Below are 22003 nucleotides of genomic sequence, written 5' to 3'. Positions count from 1 at the left end.
AAAAAACGTTCTGAATAGTAACAGTGTTGTTTGCAGTGTTGATGTCGTCGACTAAAACTATGACGGAAAATGTCCGTCAACTACCTTTTTTCACTGACGAAAACTAAATGAAAACGAATACAGCGATGACTAAACTTAAAGACTATACATTTATTGATAAGATGATGTTAGGGAGGGACTAGTTCAGAAGAGATGCAGTAGAACTAAAAGAAAACCTAATTTTATGTTTTGTTGTGCTCGGGTGTTGAGCTTGGAAAAATAGCTGATCTACAAGCTCGCAACCCCTTCCCCCCGACTCACCTGGTCGGCCGGGCATACCAGGACCACCCGGTTCCCCAGCATCGCCGGGCAGCCCGTCTCCCCCGTGGCCTCCATGGTCTCCAAAGTGGCGAGTGCTGACGGATTGGGGAGGCATGGTAGAGCCAGGCATTCCCTTACGACCAGGGGCTCCTGCAACAACAACGCAATGGATTTACATCTGGACATTTACTGCTGCGCAGTGGTGGGAAAGGTACTCACTATCAATACGGCAATATGGGAATACTCCATTACAAGTAAAGGTCCGTAAAGTATTGGTATCAAAATGTACTTAAAGTACCAAGAGTAAAGGTACTCAGATGTCCCATTTCAAATGTCTAAAAACCTTTTGAAAATAGCAGATCTACAAGCTCACATTGCTATTTTCAAATGGCCAAAATCTATAGAGCTGAAGTGGTTAATGTATGTTTGTAATAATAATCGAAATCTACAAAGTAACTAGTAACTAAAGTTTTCTAATAAATGTAGTGGAGTAAAAGTACAATATTTGGATCTGTTTTACTCCACTAAACTTATTGGAAATACAAATACCTAAAGAAAATACTTAGTTACTTTCCACCAGTTACAGTATCTATTCTAGACAGAGGTGATTCTTTTACTAACTAGCATCATCACAAGGTAGAAATTAATTAGGTAAAAGTATTGCCATCAAAATATACTCAAAGTACCAAAAGTTAAAAAAAAACTCTTTATGCAGATTGTCCCATTTCACACGTTTTCAAAATGTGGATCATTCGGAAAATGGCTCATCTGCAAGCTCACAACTCGTTGCAGTGCAAATGCACTGTGAGGTTGTAGTAATCCTCGACCTACGGTCGCAACAATCATTGTAGTGACTCGAGTGGACTCAGTGAGGGAAGAGTCCCAAGTCCCTTGGTCCGAGACAGAGTCAAGTCCAAGTCAAATTAACCCATTCTGACCTGAGATCAGATTCTAAGAATGGCTTCTACATCCTGACAGTTTTCTGAAAAAGCTATGTTTCTATTTTTCAAAAATAGCAGACCTACAAGCTCGTAGCGCGCCACTCGGTGGTCGCGCTATGAGCTTGTAGATCTGCTATTTTTCAATAGCTAAAGCATAACGTAATGCTAACACCAAAACGGGTTCCCGCCCTAAATGGGTTTAAAATGTGGATTCGAGACCAGACTCGAGACGAGTCAAGGACTTGAGTACTACAACACTAGTTAACTAGGGTTCATGCCATTTACTCTGGTCTTACACAATGTGTAAGTCGCTACATCTATATCTAGCTGCAATATACAGTATACTTATCTATTTATCTAGATTAAAATGTAGACAATATTTGCCACTTTACCTCGTTGTCCCTTGGGTCCTTTGCCTCCATAGTAACCGTTGTCACCAGGAAGGCCTTTGGCACCAGGCCCTCCGCTATAGCCATCCAGGCCTCTCTCTCCTAGAAGAGAAGATTGCACAGAAATGCACTTTAGTTTGATTAAATAACACATAAAACAACAAGATATTGATCCTGGCGGAATTAAAATAATGAATGACAAACTTCCAAAGTGAACAATATTTACACTGGCAGTGTTACAAAGACCCTTCTAGTATGCACATTCGTCAACTATTGCCACTATGAATAAATTATGAAGGACTCGGGAAACAGCCCCCCCCCCCCCCACACACACACACACACACACACACACACACACACACACACACACACACACACACACACACACACACACACACACACACACACACACACACACACACACACACACACACACACACACACACACACACACACACACACACACACACACACACACACACACACACACACACACACTCCTCTTGCACTATTATGGTCGAATTGAACCTTTCTAAACTATTCTATGCTGTATATATGGAACATAAGCTTTACCTAACTTTGCTACTACAGGGAAAACATGCACATGTACATATGTTACTCTTTTTTTTACTCTTCGTTTGCTCTTTCTTGCACTCATTATTCTATCCTTTTGTTTGCTGTGTTTGATGTTATGTTATCTCTATACTGCTGCATTGTCTGAAGGAAGCCAAACAAAAATAAGTTTTACTCTTAATAACCTGTACACGAGATGTACCAATAAAGTACAACCTTGAACTACATACTAACATGAAGGATACGCCCTACAAACTCATTCCGCATTAAGTCCAGTCAGCATGTGATGTATCAAGCACTTCCTCACCTTTGAAGCCCATGGCGCCATAGAGTGCTGGACTTCCAGGGCGCCCAGAGTCTCCTTTCGACCCGGGGGTCCCAGGGAAGCCGGGAAGCCCAGAATCACCTGTGTCTCCCTGGATTGAGCCAGGTCCAGGAGACCCCACCTGGCCGGGAGGACCACGGACACCTGGAGGAGAGGACCAAAGGAAAGGAGAGGACGAGAGGAGAAGACGAGAGGAGTAGAGAGGAGGGGAGGGGGTTAACACATTGTCTGCTATTGACGTATATATGTGTTTTAATAGCCATCTGTTGCCCAATTTTATATTGCTTTATATGGATCTGAAAAATTGCTTTTTGCCCTGAGCTGGTTGCTAGGCAATGCGTTGCTCTCCCCAGCACGCACAGAGCGTGCTCACTGTTAGAATTAGGATCTTCTATAGCTCTTTACTCGAAAACTACGCCGCTGTCCGTTGTGCTGATCAGACATCTGATGTTCAGAGTTTGGATTTTAATGCTAACATTAGCCTTTTCTTACAATGGAGGTCTGCGAGCCTCCTCCGAGCGGGGAAAACGGAAGAACTTGAGTACCGTAGTAATCTCCCCAATTCCGGCAAACTATTTAGCACTTGTGGCCACCAGGCCGCAGTCAAAGTGTTAAGGTACTTATCTTACCTTACCCTTATGCCTAAACAATGTTTTGCCTTTTTTCTTTTTTTTACCATTTTGAAAAAACATCTATAACATCTATAAGCTCACAACGTGTCGATGTACACCGGCTAGTTGAACTACCGGTATTCTAATGTCTTTTCAAAATACTAAAATATGGCTAATAAAGATAGGGCCCTAAATGCTTACATTGTGGCGGATATAATAATCTGTGAATGGTTCAATGTATTTTATCCGTTTGAAATGTCTTCAGATTTGCATGGCTGATATTTACCCCATTCTCCGTCTAATCCGGGCAGACCAGGATCTCCTAGTGGACCAGGAACGTCAGAACCCATGGTCACACCGCGAGCTCCAGGTAGACCAGGGAAACCTTGACCTCCAGGACCACCTGGCGACACAGACACAGACACACACACACACACACACACACACACACACACACACACGTCAGGCCTGGATTGGCCACAGGACGTACCAGCCATATGCCCGTGGGCCGACCCTCTGGTGGGCCGGTCTGGGCCAAATGTTAAATTAGTTGTGTGTTGCTTGTGTATCATTCATGTTGTACTGTAAATGTGGTGGTATTAAGGGCTTGTATTTCAAATACAAATACAAATACTTGTATTTGTATGAGCATCGACCCGAAAAGTCAGTATCTGCGCGCTGGTTGTGGTGGGCCAGTCTGGGCCAAATTCCATGAAAATATCCGGGCCGGATTTTTGTCTCAGTCCAGCCCTGGCACACACGTGCATGCTTTAGAATGTCTACACACAAAAAAGTATGAAAGTATAGAGTGTTTCTCAAAGACCCAAAAGAGAAATTTGATTATTTCATCTTTACCTTGGCTTCCTCGCTCTCCCTTGGCGCCATTGTAGCCAGGTCCTCCTGCAAACGACACTCCCCTCTCTCCCTTGAATCCCGGGTTGCCTGGTGTCCCCATGCGACCTCCCCCACTCCCACCTGGAAGTGGAAATCCCATAGATCAGTGGTTTTCAACCCATTTCATATCAAGGTTCATTATCCATTCTGCATTTGAGACACACAGACCACCATTTGATGACATTTAGCCTCTCAGACCCAAGAATATTTTGTTGTCGTTGGATAAGATTTTGACCACAATTCCATGCAGTGTTGATGTTGGTACCATAGGAGAGATAACAGGCAAACGTTGATCAAAATAACAATTCTTCTACATTCTCTAATTGTGTATACTTGTAAATTAAGTAATGCAGACGTTTAACAGTACTTTAACTCTTGGGAGCATAAAATGAAACCAAATTGACCCGCAAGGGACCTCCAGTTACATGCTCATACAAAATAGTTGTGTTTTTGGCATTCAACATCAGAACATATATGAATAAAATTTAAATGTATCTTTGGTCTGTTTGGTTGCACAGGGAAGATATGAAAAATAACTGACACATTTAATAATATTAAACTTTAAATTATTTTAAAAAATAGGGGAAATAGCTGATCTACAAGCATCAACAAACACAAAGTGACGTGTTGTAAACAGGTTGTAGATCTTCTAATTATGCTATTTTTGAAACATTTCCGTGAGAGAGGACCAAACGAGTGCCAAAAAAAAGAACACTGTCTTCAAATGAAACATTTTGTTAAAATCATTGGGATCACGCTTCGGTCCAAAGACCTTCATCAGGTGATGAAGGTCCTTTATGTGCTGAAAATTGAGGGCGGTACCTGGTGTTCCGGGGAGACCTTTAGGTCCACCCAGACCGTTGAGTCCATCCAAACCCGGGGGACCAGGCAGACCTGGAGAACCAAACAAAAACAATGAATGAATGAATGAATGAATGAATGAATGATTTATTTTCGGTCTTTGTTTACAACAAATCAAAACACACTTGTGTGGACATACAACAAGGAAATCATCATCACAAATGTACATAATTGCAACCAACTCACTCACAATATCTAAATTCAATGACTGATAAAAAGGATTAGGCTGACGTACAATGATTATTCTTTGTCTATCCATTACACTCCTGAACAATATATATGTTATGTTAATATTAAAAACCTTAAAATATGCTGCAAGAGAAAAAAGAAAGAAAATGTTTTACTCAAAACTGTACTCCTGAATTATTTTTCTCTGAGACGTCCAATTTCAATCACTAAGGCTATTCCATAGTTTAACTCCCAAAACTGAAACACATCTAGCTTTTACACTAGTTCTTGCTTTTTTACGTCTTTTAAAAATACATAACACTCTTCAATTATACTTTCCTTTCCTTTTACTTTACTCCTCCACTCTTGAAAAATGTCCACGTTTTTTTTGTCGGTACAATTGATGCATATAATGGTCCTAGGTGACTCAAGGCGTGTGCATGTGTGTGTAGTGTATCCATGCATGCACGTCTTATGTTCTGTTTGTATGTGCAATGCATACAGTATGCGTGTGTGCGTGTGCGTGCATGGGTAGATTTGGACTCACCACTAGTTCCAGGACCTCCGGGGAGTCCAGGCCCACCAGGCCCACCATCCAGACCTGGGCCTCCTGGGTAACCAGGCAGGCTCTTGGCACCCGGGAAGCCAGGGGAGCCTGAAGATGTGAGGAGACAGGGAGATGTTCACAACAACACGTTAAAAGCAGGAAAGCGTTTCATTTTGGATTTTTGCATTGGCTATATATAAAATAAATCACACCTGTGTGAAGTGAGGGGCGCTCTTATCATCATACATCATCATACATCACATTCCATGCTCAACCAACCAAATCATCACAAATGTCATTCCGGCCAATCACTTTTCTGCCCTCACTTTCATCTTCAATATGTTACTTTGCTCAGTAATATAGAAAATAAGTTAAAAATAAATTGTGAACTACGGTAATCTTTAATGGGTTAACAAAGGCTTTGGTCTCTCTCTCTCTCTCTCTCTCTCTCTCTCACCCATCAGTCCAGGTCTTCCTGGATCACCGGGAGCTCCCTTGGCTCCGGGGTAGCCAGAACCTCCAGGATAGCCGCCGTCACCGGGGGCACCGTCCAGGGCGCGGCCACCTGATGAGAGAGACAACCAATCAGGGCTCAAGCCACACAGTTCATTCAGAGAGACAGCCAATCAGGGCTCAGGGGACACAGTTCATTCAGAGAGACAGCCAATCAGGGTTCAGGGGACACAGTTCATTCACATCTGATCATTGGGTACTTTTCATTCGTTGCAGTGTTGATTCAGTGGGCTGTTGACTACCTTTTTTTCACAGACGAAAACCAAATAAAAAACGAAATAAAAACTAAGCTATGATGACTAAAACTATGACTAGTTCAAAAGACTAAAACTAAATAAAACATTCCTTTCAAAATGAACACTGCATCTGTACAATTTCACTTAATGTAAACCATGACATGTACTGTATAAAATAAAGTTGATTGGTGGTACTTGTTTCTAGGTCATTACCACAGCTTCTTGTTGGAGAAATAAGGTCATGTTTATTCATAAAGACAGTCCCAAAGCATTGTTTATATTTAAAGAGCACATTGCCACAAAATATGAATAAACCTTACATTTTAATCGTTGGTAAGTGGTCATATGTAAGCGGGATAATCAACTCTAAGCTGTGCGGTGATCAAAACATCTATTTGATTATAACAAGTATAAGAATTTCATCCTCCAAGAGACTTCAGCAAGCTGGGAAAAAAATAAAATAAAATGTAAGACTTTTGAAGTATGCTGCAAACTTTACCTGGGTGGCCAGGGTCCCCTGCCGCTCCTTTAGCTCCCGGACCTCCAGGATACGAAAACGACTCTCCTCTGCCACCTGGGAAAACAAATGCATGGATGGGTGGATGAGTGAATAAAACCTAATAGATGCTATGTTATTCTGTGCGTGCGTGCATGTAAGTTTCCACTCACCTTTGCCACCAGGCACACCATTTTCTCCAGGGCTGCCAGGGAAACCATCTCCTCCGTCATCACCCTAGCGAAAGCATTTAGAAATTAAACGTGTTTAGTGTGAACGAGACCCATTTGTGTGTGAGCTTGTATATCTGTTATTTTCGGCACAGGGCCAAGTATAAATCGGGCATTGCGACGCCATCATGGCCTGCCAAAAATACATTTTAGTACTACTATAAGATTTAGTAGACTAAAATCTTTAAATCTCTGTAAATGTATTAAAATCGATTTGAGCTGGTGAGAATTCAAATCGATTTAAATCAAGAAAATACAGGATCTCTGTAAGATAATTGATAAAAAAAAATGTTTTCAGTCATTTGCTACTGTATGGAAAAGAAACGATGAGAAAATAAGTAAATACTGCATGTGTCCAACCCCAAGGGGAAAGAAGTGCACCACCTACGACGTAGACGTACTGTGGTGCAACAGCTTAGCTAACAACACTGTGTAGAGCTCAAGAGCCTGATGTTTGATAGGAGGGTGTGGAGGGCAGTGTGTGTGTGTGTGTGTGTGTGTGTGTGTGCGCCTGCGTGCTCTTACCCTAGGTCCAGACAGACCAGGGAAGCCCATGATGCCTGCCTCTCCTTTAGCTCCTGGGTAGCCTGGGCTACCGGGGGTCCCTGGGAAGCCAGGCTGTCCGGGCAGTCCTTTATTCTGCTCACCAAAACCAGGAAGTCCGGGCAGACCCTGACGCCCGGGAGTGCCAGGGAACCCTTTGTCACCTGAAAAACGACCACACGCACAAGGCAAGGGAGGTTTTTATTTCAACTAGTCCGCAATACCTGTGATTTCCACCCACCGCGTCCATCCGTGCTATGGGACCGTAACCACGACTACAGATCCCAACCGTTCCACAAAAAACCGCTAGAACGCTAGAAATTCACAGTTCAAATCATCGTGGCAGACTGGCAGTGACACAAAGACAAATTGGAAGTTATTGGAAATTATTGGGAGGACACAATAACATCCCCAGTGTTTATTATAAATGTATTTTAGTAACTTCTAACGTCATGCGGCTCTATGGGGAATTCCATCATTATGTGTGACATATGACATCAGCATCTTCATATTATATAAAGTCTGGTAAAATGTATTGCAAGAGGCAACCACATGCAGTCAGGAGATATTAATACAAAATCTGGGAATAAATTCTTCACCAATAAATGTCGTCACCAATGTGTTTGTAAAGGTGTCTAGTAACACATCTCATAAAGATTGACATGCAGTTTCCCTAGGGGAATCTGTGACATCTGCTGATCGTACCATTAACAACCTATATTCAGGCAAAATGTACACACATTTTCATTCTGCTTTAAAGCATGTGACGGGTCAACCTAGGGGGTTTTCATGATTCTGAATCCACTGCAAGCATTTGTTTCGCACGAAAAACACTCCTAAAAACGGCGATGCCACTTTTCCAAATGTGACGACCTCACATTTAAGGAATTTCTTTTTAGGCCAAGGAGTGTTTTTCGCCTATGGGAAACAGAATTTCAATCGTTGTGAGATGTGTTACTAGACACCTTTATTATATATATATATATATATATATATATATAACACATTGGTGAAGAAATGTATTGATAAGGAATGTATTCCCAGATTGGACATTATTTTGATAATATTCCCTGACTAATTTGCATCACTTTCTAGTTTATTTGTAGATAGCTTTTATTTTATTTCTTAGCTCACCTCTTGGTCCGGGGAAGCCGGGCAGTCCGCTACCTCCAGGGTAGCCGGGGTCTCCCTTCTCCACAAAGTGAGAGTGTGGAGGCTGAGAGGGAACACCTGGAAGACCTGGGTAACCTCGATCACCTGGAGGACAGGTCCACAGGCACGGTATGTCAATAACACACCAACAATGATCAGGATTGAGTAGCAATACATTCAGTGGTGGGTTTGTACTTAAGTTTAAAAAAAAAGTATCAATACTGCAACATAGAAATACGCTGTTACAGGTATAAGGTACTGGGTATATCAAAAAGTACTTAATGTGCCGAAAGTATGCATTATGCAGAATGTCCCATTTCACAAGTTTTCATACGGTATGTATAAAAATCTTTAGAAAATAGCAGATCTAACTCAGATGGACTATTTTCAAATAGCCGAATCAAAATCCACAAAGTAACTATTAACTAGTAAAAGTACAATATTTGCCTCTGAGATGTAGTGGAGTAGAAATAAAAGTATTGGAAATTGGAAATACTCCAGAAAGTAAAAAATAAAATAAAAAACTCAAAGTTGTACTTAAGTAAATGTACTTAGTTACTTTACACCACTGCAAGAAAGGATGAGCAAACCCTTCATCAGATCAGCATCAAATCACACAACATCATTATTCAGACTCTTATTTTCCAACCTTTAGCTCCGGGATATCCATGACTTCCGGGCTCGCCATCGAATCCAGACCCCCCGGGAAGACCCTTCCCACCGGAACGGCCGGGGGTACCGGCGTTGCCGGGCAGACCAGGGAATCCCACCACGCCTGGGAAACCTCGCTCTCCTGAAGGGTGGGAAATTAAGCCATTAAGACATGGAATGCATCCGTGTGTGTCACCTACACTTTTAACCACTTTAACCATTATTTTATACATATATATATACAAGCCCATAGCATGGCACTTGGTGCTTGATGATGAGCTTGTAGATCTGCAAAACAATATTTAATCATGAAAATGTGTGCAAATCTTTGTTTGAATATGTATTCTTTCACAGCAAACGTTTTCAACTCATACATATCTTTGCTTCTGGGGGTCCTTGGAACAAAACATTTTCACATGGGGGTCGGCAGTCAAATTAAATACATGATGGGCAGCCTGCTATAGTTCAGGCAGACAACTCAGGAGTGCACCTATCTGATCAGGTGACTATAGTCACATGCACTCTGATCAGATGGGCTATAACCTTCTCTGCCTACCTGCTCATTCCTGGCTTCCCTCCTGCTGTGCTGACGCGTGTTGCTAAATTCAGAGTTGTCTGACTGAATGAATAATTTTGAGAGTCCTTGATATGAAAAGGTTTGAAAACCATTTACAAGACATTTCGTAGAATCGGCCTCAGGTCTTAACTGGATCAGCGCCAGTGCTGTAGTGGCTTCTAGCGCGCCAGTGTCAGACGTTTTTGAAAAAATGTCACACTAGTAAACTTCCGCTAGCTTTTTCACAGGTCAGGAGGAGAGGTGTTCCGATCGGGGAACAATTGTTTTTGTCACATATAAGTCAAATTAAGCTCTAATCAAGCCCCGAACATCGCATTTTGAGCATATTATGATCCATAATGCACATAAAGACTGCGCGTGTGTGTGCGTGCACAAGCATACACGCGAGTATTTTGGCCGTTTTTAGGTAAACGTCACGGTCCGTTAGCCTAACATGCTAAAAGATGCTACGTATAAAAAAAAAAAAACCTGGATTATGGGGAATAAAACAAATCTCGGGATGCCGGGCATGGCATCGATTGCAAAGGTAAGTTAATCTCGGTTTCTCGGGCCCGGCGCAGAACCAGTCTTAAGTGGGTTAATGCACACACACACAAAAGACAGTCCTCCTGGTGCTCCTGATGAATACCAACCAGTTATATAATTATATATAACTACTAGAGGCCATGGGGCGGACAGCCCCGCCCCCACTATTTATTTCAATAGAAGTTGCTCAGTGTCGTTTGAAGGACCCATACTTCCGCATTTTCACGATTTGGACACAAACAATTTGGTATCCAAACGCACCTGAATGGGTTCATGAACGAGCACTTCGTGTTAAACTCCAGCTGCGCGCCCGTCCGCAGTTCCAGCTTTGGCCAGTAGCGCGGCTTCAACGTTTCACAAGCTGCCTCTCTGTGGGGGCTTGATATCAACACCAGAACACAGACAGAGTAGGTCCACCTCTCTGTGGGCTTGATATCAACACCAGAACACAGACAGAGTAGGTCCACCTCTCTGTGGGGGCTTGACATCAACACCAGAACACAGACAGAGTAGGTCCACCTCTCTGTGGGGGCTTGATATCAACACCAGAACACAGACAGAGTAGGCCCACCTCTCTGGGGGGGCTTGATATCAACACCAGAACACAGACAGAGTAGGTCCACCTCTCTGTGGGGGCTTGATATCAACACCAGAACACAGACAGAGTAGGTCCACCTCTCTCTGGGGGCTTGATATCAACACCAGAACACAGACAGAGTAGGTCCACCTCTCTGTGGGGGCTTGATATCAACACCAGAACACAGACAGAGTAGGTCCACCTCTCTGTGGGGGCTTGACATCAACACCAGAACACAGAGTAGGTCCACCTCTCTGGGGGCTTGATACCAACACCAGAACACAGACAGAGTAGGTCCACCTCTCTGGGGGCTTGATACCAACACCAGAACACAGAGTAGGTCCACCTCACCTTTTAGTCCTGGTGCTCCCGGTATTCCGTCTCTGGTTGCGCGTCCTGGGGGACCCTGTGGCCCTGAGGGTCCTGGTCCGCCAGGGGTACCAGAGTGTCCCGGGGTGCCCTTCATACCGGCAGGCCCAGAGAAACCTGGGTCACCTCTCTCTCCCTTCCTACCAGGGAAACCTGGATGGGTGGGTGGATGGATGGATGGATGGAGAGACAAACAGATGCAGTTAGAACCTTTAGTTTTGAGTTTCCACTACTGTAAAACAACAACAACAAAGAAACAAGGAAAAAAAAAAGAAAAAACGTACGAGGTGTGATTTTCCATATAAATCTAAATCCTAATCGTTTGGATAACATAACAAGGAGTAAATACAGAAATAAATACACATCTATTCTAAATCTGTCTAAATTCTAAATTGAATATTGAATAACAACTGAATATTCAAAGAAAGAAATGGATATTGAAGAACTTGTAAAGAAATCTATACATGTAACGCAAACATATCTCCTTTCCTTTGTTATTGTTATTTACAACTTACCTTTCACACAAAAATTATACATACAGCATATCAAGTGTTTATTAACAATTGGCAAAATACACCAAAACTGTATATAAAGAAATTAAGTTTGTCTTAACACACAAACACAGTTTATGGCAATTGAGAAAACAACAATGTAAATGCTCTGGGATGATTACATTGTTACGAGTTAGGCTTCACTCACACCTGCACAAGATTGTTGTAAAGCTGATGCATGAGACTTGTTGACTGATGCAAGCTCGCAATTCATTTCCAATGGGAGTCACATGGTTTGACACAACATTTTTGTTGTATGAGGGGGAGGGGGGCAGTCGAAACACAGCCGAAAGCCGTACAACAAAAATGTCAAACCATGTGACTTCCATTGGAAATGCATTGGGGCGGCCATGACACTTTCCCTTTGTTTACATCTAGCATGCAACAATGTTGTATGCTAGATGTGAAGGTGTGAGTGAAGCCTTAGGCTGCAATTGCACATAGATTAGGAAGAAGCTTAATACATTCATCATGACATGTCTGACAATGCTATAATATCCAAAATAATTAAATTTGAATTAAATTTAAGGGCAATTCAAGATCAAGAAAATATATGAATGAATTCATGAAAAATGTATATACATTTGAATTGCCTAAGATTGTTAAAAAAATAAAATGTTACGTATAGTGCCTGATTCATAACAAGATTAAGTAAGATAACCATAACTAGACAAAAATCAAGTGCAATTCCAGAATGCATTAGCTTGGTTTAATTGCACATACTGTACCTACAAAGCCTAAAGTCACTGGTTTCCTGAAATAATCTATATGCTTTTTTACTCTTAAAGGATCACATTTAACTGTCTAGTTTGGAACAACACATATTTCATATTTCAACAAACGCTTCATTGTAAAAATAACAATTCAAATTTGTATTGAACCAAACTAGCCATGACTAGCTGATTACATTGTTAAGTTGAGTTCATGTCAGGAGCATTAAGTTCACACAAGCTTATTGGAGTTACTGCGTTACACACACATACCTAGCATATGTTAGCTTCAGTGGTGGAAGAAGTACTTGTTTTTCTTTAGTAAAAGTAGCAATACCATATTGTAGAATACTCTGTTACAAGTAAAAGTCCTGTATATCACTTGAGTAAAAGTTAAAGTATTGGCATCAGGTATACTTACAGAACCAAAGCTGCTGACATGTAGTTGAGTATAAAGTATTGAAAAAAAAATACTCAAGTAAAGTAAAATAACCTCTAAATTATACTTGAGTACATTACTTGAGTATATGTACTTAGTTACATTCCACCACTGGTTTAACGTCATGTTTTAGGCTCCAACACACAAACAGCTACAGGTTAGTGCCGGCTGCAATATCAAACCAAATAGTGACCAAAACGTCACGCATATTTGGGAGTATGTTCTTTGCTTCAGTTCTGACTCTCTCAAGTTGGATTGAGAGGCGCTGAAATACAGGGCAAAATGTTCATCCTAACAAGTCCTTTAATTTTGCTTTAGGTCTGAAAATCTTGCCATAGAACAAGTAGAATATCTGTCAATGCGGCCTCAAAAGCAGCGAACTTCACTTGATTTTGAATCCAAGTGACTTTAATCATGAGTCACTTGAATTTAAGTACCATAAGTGAAGCCCATAGAGTGAGAAAATGAAGGCAAGTCAGTCTGCTTGTTTCATTGTCACTCGATTCATCAACACAAGCCAACTCAGAAGCACATACCAAATGAACTCAACCGGTTGGGCGGACAAACCTTAAGAATCAAACAACAAAGATTAACTGACTTGTTATGATGGACATGTGTTTTTGTTTTGCAGTGTACGTCGTCGTACACTACAAGATGAGAGCGCAGTCAGGTGCTTTGGGGGCTTAAGGGTTGAGGGCGACAGTTAGGGCGGTTTGGTATGTTTGCTTGGAGAGGGTGGAGGGATGGAAGCAAAGGTATGGAGCGGGGGGGTGGGAGAGAAAGAATACCTCACCTTGGCAGCCTACCGAGTGACCGAACGAACACCAACAAGAGAAGAATGATGGAGGGATGAGATGGTACAGGTTGAGGACAGTGGTGAGTGTAGGAAAGGATATGAGAGAGGACAAGGAGAGGAGGAGGAGGAGGGAGACGAGATGATGAACTTTGTAAAGAAATATGTAACCATTGTGTTTCAAATAGGGGGGGGTGGGGGTGGAGGATGGGGAAAGAGAGAATCGAGTGAGAAATGTACCAACAAACAAGATGAATGAAAGGGGTGGTGGGTGGCTATAGGGGGGGGGGGGGGGGGATCTAGGTCTTGGTGGATGCCTATATATATATATATATCTTCAATATATATAAAAAACAACAACATGAAGATGTCTCTCTATTCAGGCGAGCATAGACGTGTTTGAGATTGTGACACCGTGGCACCAAATCACGGCGTTCATTGTTTATATTATAAATTGCACTGCTGCAAATACTGCACATGCATTTTCTTGTCCAAAAGCTGAAAATAAACTGAACCGAGACTGAACCACCATCCAACAGTGATTAGTTATAATACAGCAGTACAACATAATCATAGAATATTCCATTCATAGTCATTACATAGTGGTTACATACATAAATAGTTGTTATATACACAATAATTATATCATGTTCCGTAGTTGGCAGGCCTATACATTATATACATTCATTATATCATGTTCCACAGTGGTTATGTAACATAATTCCATCATGTTCTATATATTAGAATACCTATCCCTTTGAATCATATATCTACATCTCCATAGTGTTATATACAAAAAGTATTGTCCCATATACCATACAGTACATGATGGTTCCCAAACATTGGGTCTGGAACCATTTATTCATTGCAGACACATTGTTATGGGTCCCCATATTCTTTCGTTTCCTAAGTTTGGATTATCAGAAATAGTATTTGAAAACATTTTCAAAAAACATTCCCATGAATTAAACCAGAATCCAATGATTCTGTTTTGGGTCACGGGCTAAAACGTTTGGGAATCGCCGTTCTATAGTAGTTCAATACCATAATCCTAGACTAGTCGTTATTTTCCGTGACTGTGGAATTGAATGTCCTCACCTGGCGATCCGCTCAGACCCCTGTTACCGGGAAGACCGCGATGTCCGGGCAGTCCGCCGTCGGGCTCCGGGGGTGGTCCCGGCAGCCCGGGACCACCGGGACCGCCGTCCGTACCGCGCTCTCCCTTCAGCCCGTTGAAACCCGAACGCCCTTCCAGACCTGGCGAGAGACGGGGAGACGAGAACAGTGAGATATACAGTGGTGGAAAGCAACTAGGTGCATTTTATTACCGTAAGTACTACTGCACTTCTTGTCTTCTACATCCTGACAGTTTTCTGAAAAAGCTATGTTTCTATGTCAGTGGTTCTTCAATTTTTCAAAAATAGCAGACCTACAAGCTTGTGGCGCGCTATGAGCTTGTAGATCTGCTATTTTCCAATAGCTAAAGCATAGCCAAAAGGGGTTCCAAAAGGGGTTAAGTGCAGTTTTGAGGTATTTGTACTTTACTTGAGTATTACAAATCTCCATTACTTTTACTTCTACTACATCTCCAAGTATTGTACTTTTAGTTCACTACAATAATTTAAAACTATAGTTAGGCCTACTGGTTACTTTATAGATTTAGCTTATTATTACAAAACATAGGCTACAGAAACCTGTGTTATTTTCATTTTAATTTATACATATGAAAACTTGAAATGAGACATTCTGCACAATGAGTAGCCTACTTTTACCTTTGGTACTTTAAGTACATTATGATGCCAATACTTTTGTACTTTTACTCAAGTACATTTTGAATTCCAGACATACTTACTTGAAACTTCTAGTATTTCTATATTGCAGTATTGATACTTTTACAAATTTTGAGTACTTTTTCCACCACTGGAGATATATGTTGTTCAGAAATTATCATCTTTGGTGGGAAATTCTGAACTGGAACAGACGAGACCACTTAAACACCCCCATCTACACTAAATCTCTAAGTTATTGGCCGAAATTGACGATCACCAAGTTCACAACGCACCGCAGCGTTACGGACCATGGCGGAACACGCTGTGACCTTGTACTGTGGATCGGCGAATTTCGACGAACGTTTGCTTCAGAAAAAACACTCCTGGAGGTCTCATGTGTTTACCTAATCTGTCTCATTCCCCTCTCTCTCCCTATTACTCATTCTCTCTCTCTACCTTTATAATTATGCACTCTTTTCCATTCACTCACCGGGCCCTCCGGGACCTCCTGGGGTCCCGGGTTGTCCCTTGTCTCCAGGGGCCCCTGGCAGCCCGTCCTGGCCAGGTCTCCCTGCTGCGGCACCATGCACATCTCCAGGCAGGCCCTTGCCTCCGGGCCGTCCTGGAAGACCGTCCTTTCCCCTGGCACCGTCAAAGCCTGGTCCCGGAAGACCCGGACCACCAGGATCTCCTCTGGGTCCAGGGAAACCTTCAGGGGATGGATTTATTTTAAATGTGAGGTTATTTTAAATATTAATCTATTTAATATTTTATTAAGAAAATGTTTATCTATTTATGAAATAGATTTTAATAAAATTATCTATTGAAACATTGCAGGCTCACAACAGATCACATTGTGTGTTGTGCACTTGCAAATCAGCTATCTTTTGCCTCACTGCACGACAAAGTAAAGTCAGAGTTTAGTGGTTAAACAGAGTTTGATTTAGATCGATTAGTTGATGTGTAAAACATTTTACAAAAGAGAGTTGCGTCAATGAGGGGGGCAGAAAACGCCAAGCACCGGTCGCGTGATTCATGTAATTCGAAATAGTGACAAATGCTCATCAGACTCCAGTGCATTCCGTAAACGTCCGGTTCAGGGCTTTGTCACTATTCGCCAATAAAAGGCTATGTCCAAGACCTGGCCCGATGAAGTGAACGGAGGTGGCACAACTCTCTAATAGAAGGCTCTGGCTCTACCTAGTGAGCCACGTGATTAAGTTGTGGTTAGATTGATTGAATGATTGATTGATTATGTTATTAACAGTTTGTAGAATAAGCACAGTTCGAGGAAAGCACAGTTCAATACAAGGTCTCCTAAGAGGATTGAGATACCCAGAAAAGCACTAAGATTTGTTTACATTGGTCTGGCTCTACCTTCCTGGGAATAAAAACGTCTGGGTTCATGTGCTGCTCTTCCTAGAGAGCCATGTGTTTACCTGATGGTCCTGGCTGTCCTCCAAACCCACCGTCTCCCCTCTCTCCCTTGGCACCGTTGAAGCCATGTCGGCCAGCATTTCCTGGCAATCCATCCTTACCCTTAGGACCTTTGAACAAGGACAGAAACGTTTAACTTGCAAACGGACACGAGGGTGGAAGGGCTTCTAACTGCAGTCTTTACAGGCAATTGTAAAAGTATTTGAACAAACTTATTTGACAATGGGATATACTGTATATTACTGTAAGGAATTGTCCTTCGCAGGTCGAGTTGGCATTGAGGTTCACAAAGGGATACCAAACGTACCTTGTACGTTTTCAATGCCATTCCTCTTTTTGTGCCTAAAGTCGCTGTAAGTCCCTGGTTCCCAAACAGTGGGTTTGGAATTCAAAGGAATTCCATAACAAAAAGACGGAAAATAAAAAAATTATAAGTAGTGAAAATAGCAGATTTAGCTCACAAGCAGAATAGCTCACAACAGAGCTTGTAGATAGTTTCACTAGTTTGGGTCCCAGGGAGATATTAAAATGTCTATTTTGGGTTTTGAGCTTAAAAGTCTGGGAACCACTGCTCTAAGTGATATAGCACCTTTATTATTATGATTTACAGTATACTTGTTTTTAAATAATTTGAATTAACTCAAAGCATCACAATGATAAATGAACAATGGTCAGGAGTCTTCTCTTCATTTATCTGTACACTGGAGATTAGGACGAAATACTATTCAGATCACATTATTACAAAAACAAACAAACAAACACAAATCCCAGCTAAATCTCAAGTAACCAATTCCAGTCGATGCGTGCTGAGCTTTACCTGGTCGTCCCGGTAGACCGGGGTACCCGGGATCTCCCACTTCGCCAGGTACGCGGCAAGGTAACACTTGGCCTGGTAGCGGTCACACACACACGTTAGCATACAGGCAACAAGTACACGCACAACAGCAATGTGAGGACCGTTAGGCTATCGAAGCATCCGTCTCTAGGCTGTCAAGCTACAACTTGTACCATTTACACCATTTACATGTATGTATTTGTGCTATAAGACTTGCAGTGTAAGTAACCACGTGAACCCTTGACTCACTGGGGCACCCCAGTGGCTTAAGCCATTAGGACCCGAGGCCGAATCTACTAAATGTCTTCCGAATCAGTAGTTCTCGCACGTTTTCGTAATTTAAAATTATTCAACACTTTCAAGATTTTTCTAAAATGTCCAAAAAGTTGCAGAAAAGCACAAGCTCCCAGCGTGGCACACAGTTTTAAGAATCTAAATATTTCCCTTGACACCAAATGTCTTCGCCGAAGAGATTTGTAAGTGAGGTTGACGATCTGCTATGTTTTGGCGAATCGTCACCTATTCGATAAATGCTCGCCTATTTTGAAATGCCCCAGAATAGTAGTTGCGAGGGGTTCAAGTGGTTAAATACATAAACAGCAGAACATATATTTATACACTACATAGCTAATACTGTACTACATGTACCAGACATCTATTTTGGAAGACATACACACATACTTTACAGCGCTCAATGTGTGGCACAATCTAGTATATACTTTACAGCGCTCGATGTGTGGCACAATCTAGTATAAATAGCTAACATTTGATTTCTACATGATACTGGGAATCTTGAATGTGTCAATTGTGTTATCAAAATTATCTCTTAGTTATATCTTCAAAAGGTTCATCAGGTCAAAACTTTTGAAATACAAAATATTGTGTGAATGTGTTTCACAGAGTGATTGTCCATCGCTTCGCTTCATGCTGTTACGGTTTGGTGTTTGATTGATTGTTTGCATTCATTAGGTTTGATTATTAGAATGTTATTTGCATCTTGTCGGTTGAATGGAAGTTAGTAAAAAAAAAATCAGTTAACGTCGGTTAGCCAGACTTCAAACAGTAGAATGAGAAAAAAATATTATAAATTCTGAATGGTTATAGTCGTTGTTTTGTGTCAATTGTTATTGTTGTTTCGGTTAACCTCAACCTCTCTACGCATTCAAACTCTCATTGGTTAAAGCTCTTAGCAGAGGCGGGGCTTCAAAGGAAATAAAAACATGCGGCAGGATTCAGCAGCTTTGATTGGAGGAGGAGGATACGACTATATCTGTCCAATGATTGGATGGAATGCCTAAAACGTGTCACAGTGGGTGGGGAATGAGTACAGAAACCCTTGGCTGTCAATCATCAGCTGACTCCGCCCCAAATGGAATCCCAGGGAAGCAGGGAACAGGAGACATCCATTGGTTCCATCATGAACAAATGATTGACAGCAAAGCTACGACGATCCCACTCAGCTGGGAATTCCAAAAGACTGCATTTCCCAGAATTCCTTAGCTATAAAAGGTCCCATCCAACACAAGGTGCTGGTACTCTCCCAAGGCTCTACAATACATATTATGAAGGTATGACATACTTGTGGGTCCAACCAAGGATATGTAAAGAATGAGAGTACAGACCTTCTAATCTACACCATAGCATCCAACTTTCGGCTCCAGTTTGCCTCCCAGTGTCTGAAGAGCGCAGACAAATCTTCCAGACGGAATTGCCGGACCAAGAGAGTGATATATCTCTTTTCTCTGGTTCTTTACATATCCTTGGGTCCAACCAGGAAACCATTTTGGCTCGGACCCCCCTGAGAACGCTCCCTTCTAGAGCGTCACGTCTCCGGGGGGGGGGGTCTCAACAGAATCCCGTTTTTAGGACTTTTAGGAGCCAACACTACATCCATGGAAATTTTCTCTAAAAGATTTGAGCTTGGTCGCAAACCCTTGTGGCTCAAAGAATGGCTGTGTTACCGGACAGCTTATGCCATCCCAGTTGCCCAACATCTGTGATCATCAGTGTCGGGCAATATTACTCAGGAGAGTAATACGTTACTTATTACATATTAGTCTTTAAAAAAGTAATTATATTTTATGACTTATTACTTAGAATACAAGTATACTACCTTACATAATACTTATTACACAGCTTGGTTGAATGCTTGATTCTGATTGGTCAATCGCCGAATTCACCGGCCTGTTATTTCTGGATAATTACGATGACTAATCAAACCCTCGGAGCACCTGCTGTGCTCCACTGATTTGATGATGTTTCCAACATGACAGCCATGTAAACACACACACAGTGTAATTTACAGCTAAACATTGCTCTCAAAAATGTTTTTGAAAACATTTGAGCGAGAAATAGACGAAGCAGTATCTTTTCTATTTGATCAACTCACTTCCTTGTTTTCGGACTGTGCTGCAGCTGGGCATAAGCAGCCAGCGCGACAGCAAGGAAATACAAGTCGTTTTGTTGTGTTTTCGGTCAATTTATTAATTTATGTATTAAGTAGCCGTGTAATAAGTGGGATAATGTAAGGCTGGGTAGTCATGGTTTATAGATAAATCAGCTTCAGGCCGGTTAATCAGCCTGCTGGTGATTTATCTATAAACAATGACCGCTCAGCCTTACACTATCCCTTACATAATTACCCCACTCCCCCCAACCCAAAAAAAGAGATGTACACAAATACAATCTGTTTGGCCAGATAATAAGAGTCACCAATTTGCCAAAAAAGGCTGTAAAATAAAGCAGCAATCTCTCTTGACCTTTTAAACAAAATGTTTTCAAAAGGCAGCCAACAAAACCTGAGAAATATGTAATATGTACTATTTTTTTTACACAGTAATATGGTATAATACTACTGCTTTGGCAGCAATACCTTACACTATGTGGGTAAAATAATAATATTACGTTAACATATTAAAAGTAACTTGTTACTGCCCAACACTGGTGATCATACAGTAGGCTATGTCTGGGTCAGTGAAAAGAGCTCTGGCCGCCGCCGGGCGGGCATAAAGGTGATTTACCCACCCTGTCCCTCATCCTCAGAGCCGTCTGTAAGCCCTTCACAGCCGGCCTCACCTGGACAGATACACATGCACAGGGACGGTCACAGGGAGGTCAGACAGAGAGAGGGGGGGGGGAGGGAGGGAGAGAGAGAGAGAGAGAGAGAGAGAGAGAGAGAGAGAGAGAGAGAGAGAGAGAGAGAGAGAGAGAGAGGAATCTGGACCAGGACTCTGAGTCAGAATAAAAGGGAGATGGAGAGAGACAAGAGAGAGAGAGAGAGAGAGAGAGAGAGAGAGAGAAGGGAGGGAGGGAGGGAGGGAGAGAGAGAGTTTGGCAGCACACAAAGCCATTCGGGGGTCATTTGCATACGCCAATCAAGCACTTGACTGAAAAAAAATATTTAATTATAACAGTCAATCAGCGGAATAAGTAAATTTTCGAGGCTCATTCAGTTAAACGCAAAAGCAAAGTTTGCCTCATCTTAAACCAGGTTATACCGTTCAACAAGAGTAGAGAGAGACCGAGAGAGATGCGATGAAATTGACCAAAGAAATCTAGTGACAAAATAGAGAGACACATGCTATCGGCTACATCAAATTAGCCTCTCTCTCTCTCTGTTCCCGCATCTCACCTCGCTCTCTCTCTGTTTCCTGTGAATGAGAATAACCCTCATATTAAGGACGTCGCTGTTGGGCAGAAACCTTGTATCTACATGTATTTAAATGTTTTTATGTTTTTGTTTTGTTTTATAAATTAACTCTCTATGGTACAACATTGTCAAAAGTAGTTAAAACAGCAGCTCTACAAGCTCAGGTTGTGAGCTTTGTAGATCGGCTATTTATTTCAACACAAAGACAATATCTTTAGTCATGTGAAAGTGTTCAAGTCTGTGTCGGTTTTTTATAAACGCTGAACCAATGAAAATGCATTAACAAGAGCTTGTGACTAAACAACATTGGATCCAGGTAGTGGTACAATTACTTTCCTGCAA

The 22003-nt window shown here is 41.8% G+C and overlaps 1 protein-coding gene across 3 annotated transcripts in view; it reads right to left on the bottom strand.

The window, feature by feature from the left end:
* The window catches only part of col4a6 (collagen, type IV, alpha 6), a 164748-nt gene that overhangs the window by 7029 nt on the left and 135716 nt on the right, over positions 1-22003 (bottom strand). For 2 of the 3 annotated variants that reach the window (XM_083788985.1, XM_083788986.1), the window contains 19 exons: positions 21037-21087; positions 17995-18066; positions 17180-17287; positions 16231-16449; positions 15070-15228; positions 11461-11631; positions 9429-9572; positions 8762-8884; positions 7610-7791; positions 7028-7091; positions 6858-6932; positions 6067-6174; positions 5610-5717; positions 4856-4927; positions 3995-4114; positions 3426-3542; positions 2511-2672; positions 1634-1732; positions 301-450 (listed from right to left, as the gene is read on the bottom strand). In XM_083788985.1, the coding sequence (XP_083645111.1) occupies positions 301-450; positions 1634-1732; positions 2511-2672; positions 3426-3542; positions 3995-4114; positions 4856-4927; positions 5610-5717; positions 6067-6174; positions 6858-6932; positions 7028-7091; positions 7610-7791; positions 8762-8884; positions 9429-9572; positions 11461-11631; positions 15070-15228; positions 16231-16449; positions 17180-17287; positions 17995-18066; positions 21037-21087 (2304 nt within the window). The remainder of the gene's footprint in view (positions 1-300; positions 451-1633; positions 1733-2510; positions 2673-3425; positions 3543-3994; positions 4115-4855; positions 4928-5609; positions 5718-6066; positions 6175-6857; positions 6933-7027; positions 7092-7609; positions 7792-8761; positions 8885-9428; positions 9573-11460; positions 11632-15069; positions 15229-16230; positions 16450-17179; positions 17288-17994; positions 18067-21036; positions 21088-22003) is intronic. The other variant, XM_083788987.1, reaches the window with a different exon arrangement.

Source organism: Protomyctophum parallelum (assembly GCF_964188405.1).
Source record: "Protomyctophum parallelum genome assembly, chromosome: 18".
Taxonomy (NCBI): Eukaryota; Metazoa; Chordata; class Actinopteri; order Myctophiformes; family Myctophidae; genus Protomyctophum; species Protomyctophum parallelum.
Note: the sequence above shows the minus strand (reverse complement) of the source record. Positions and strands in the feature narration are given on the sequence as shown.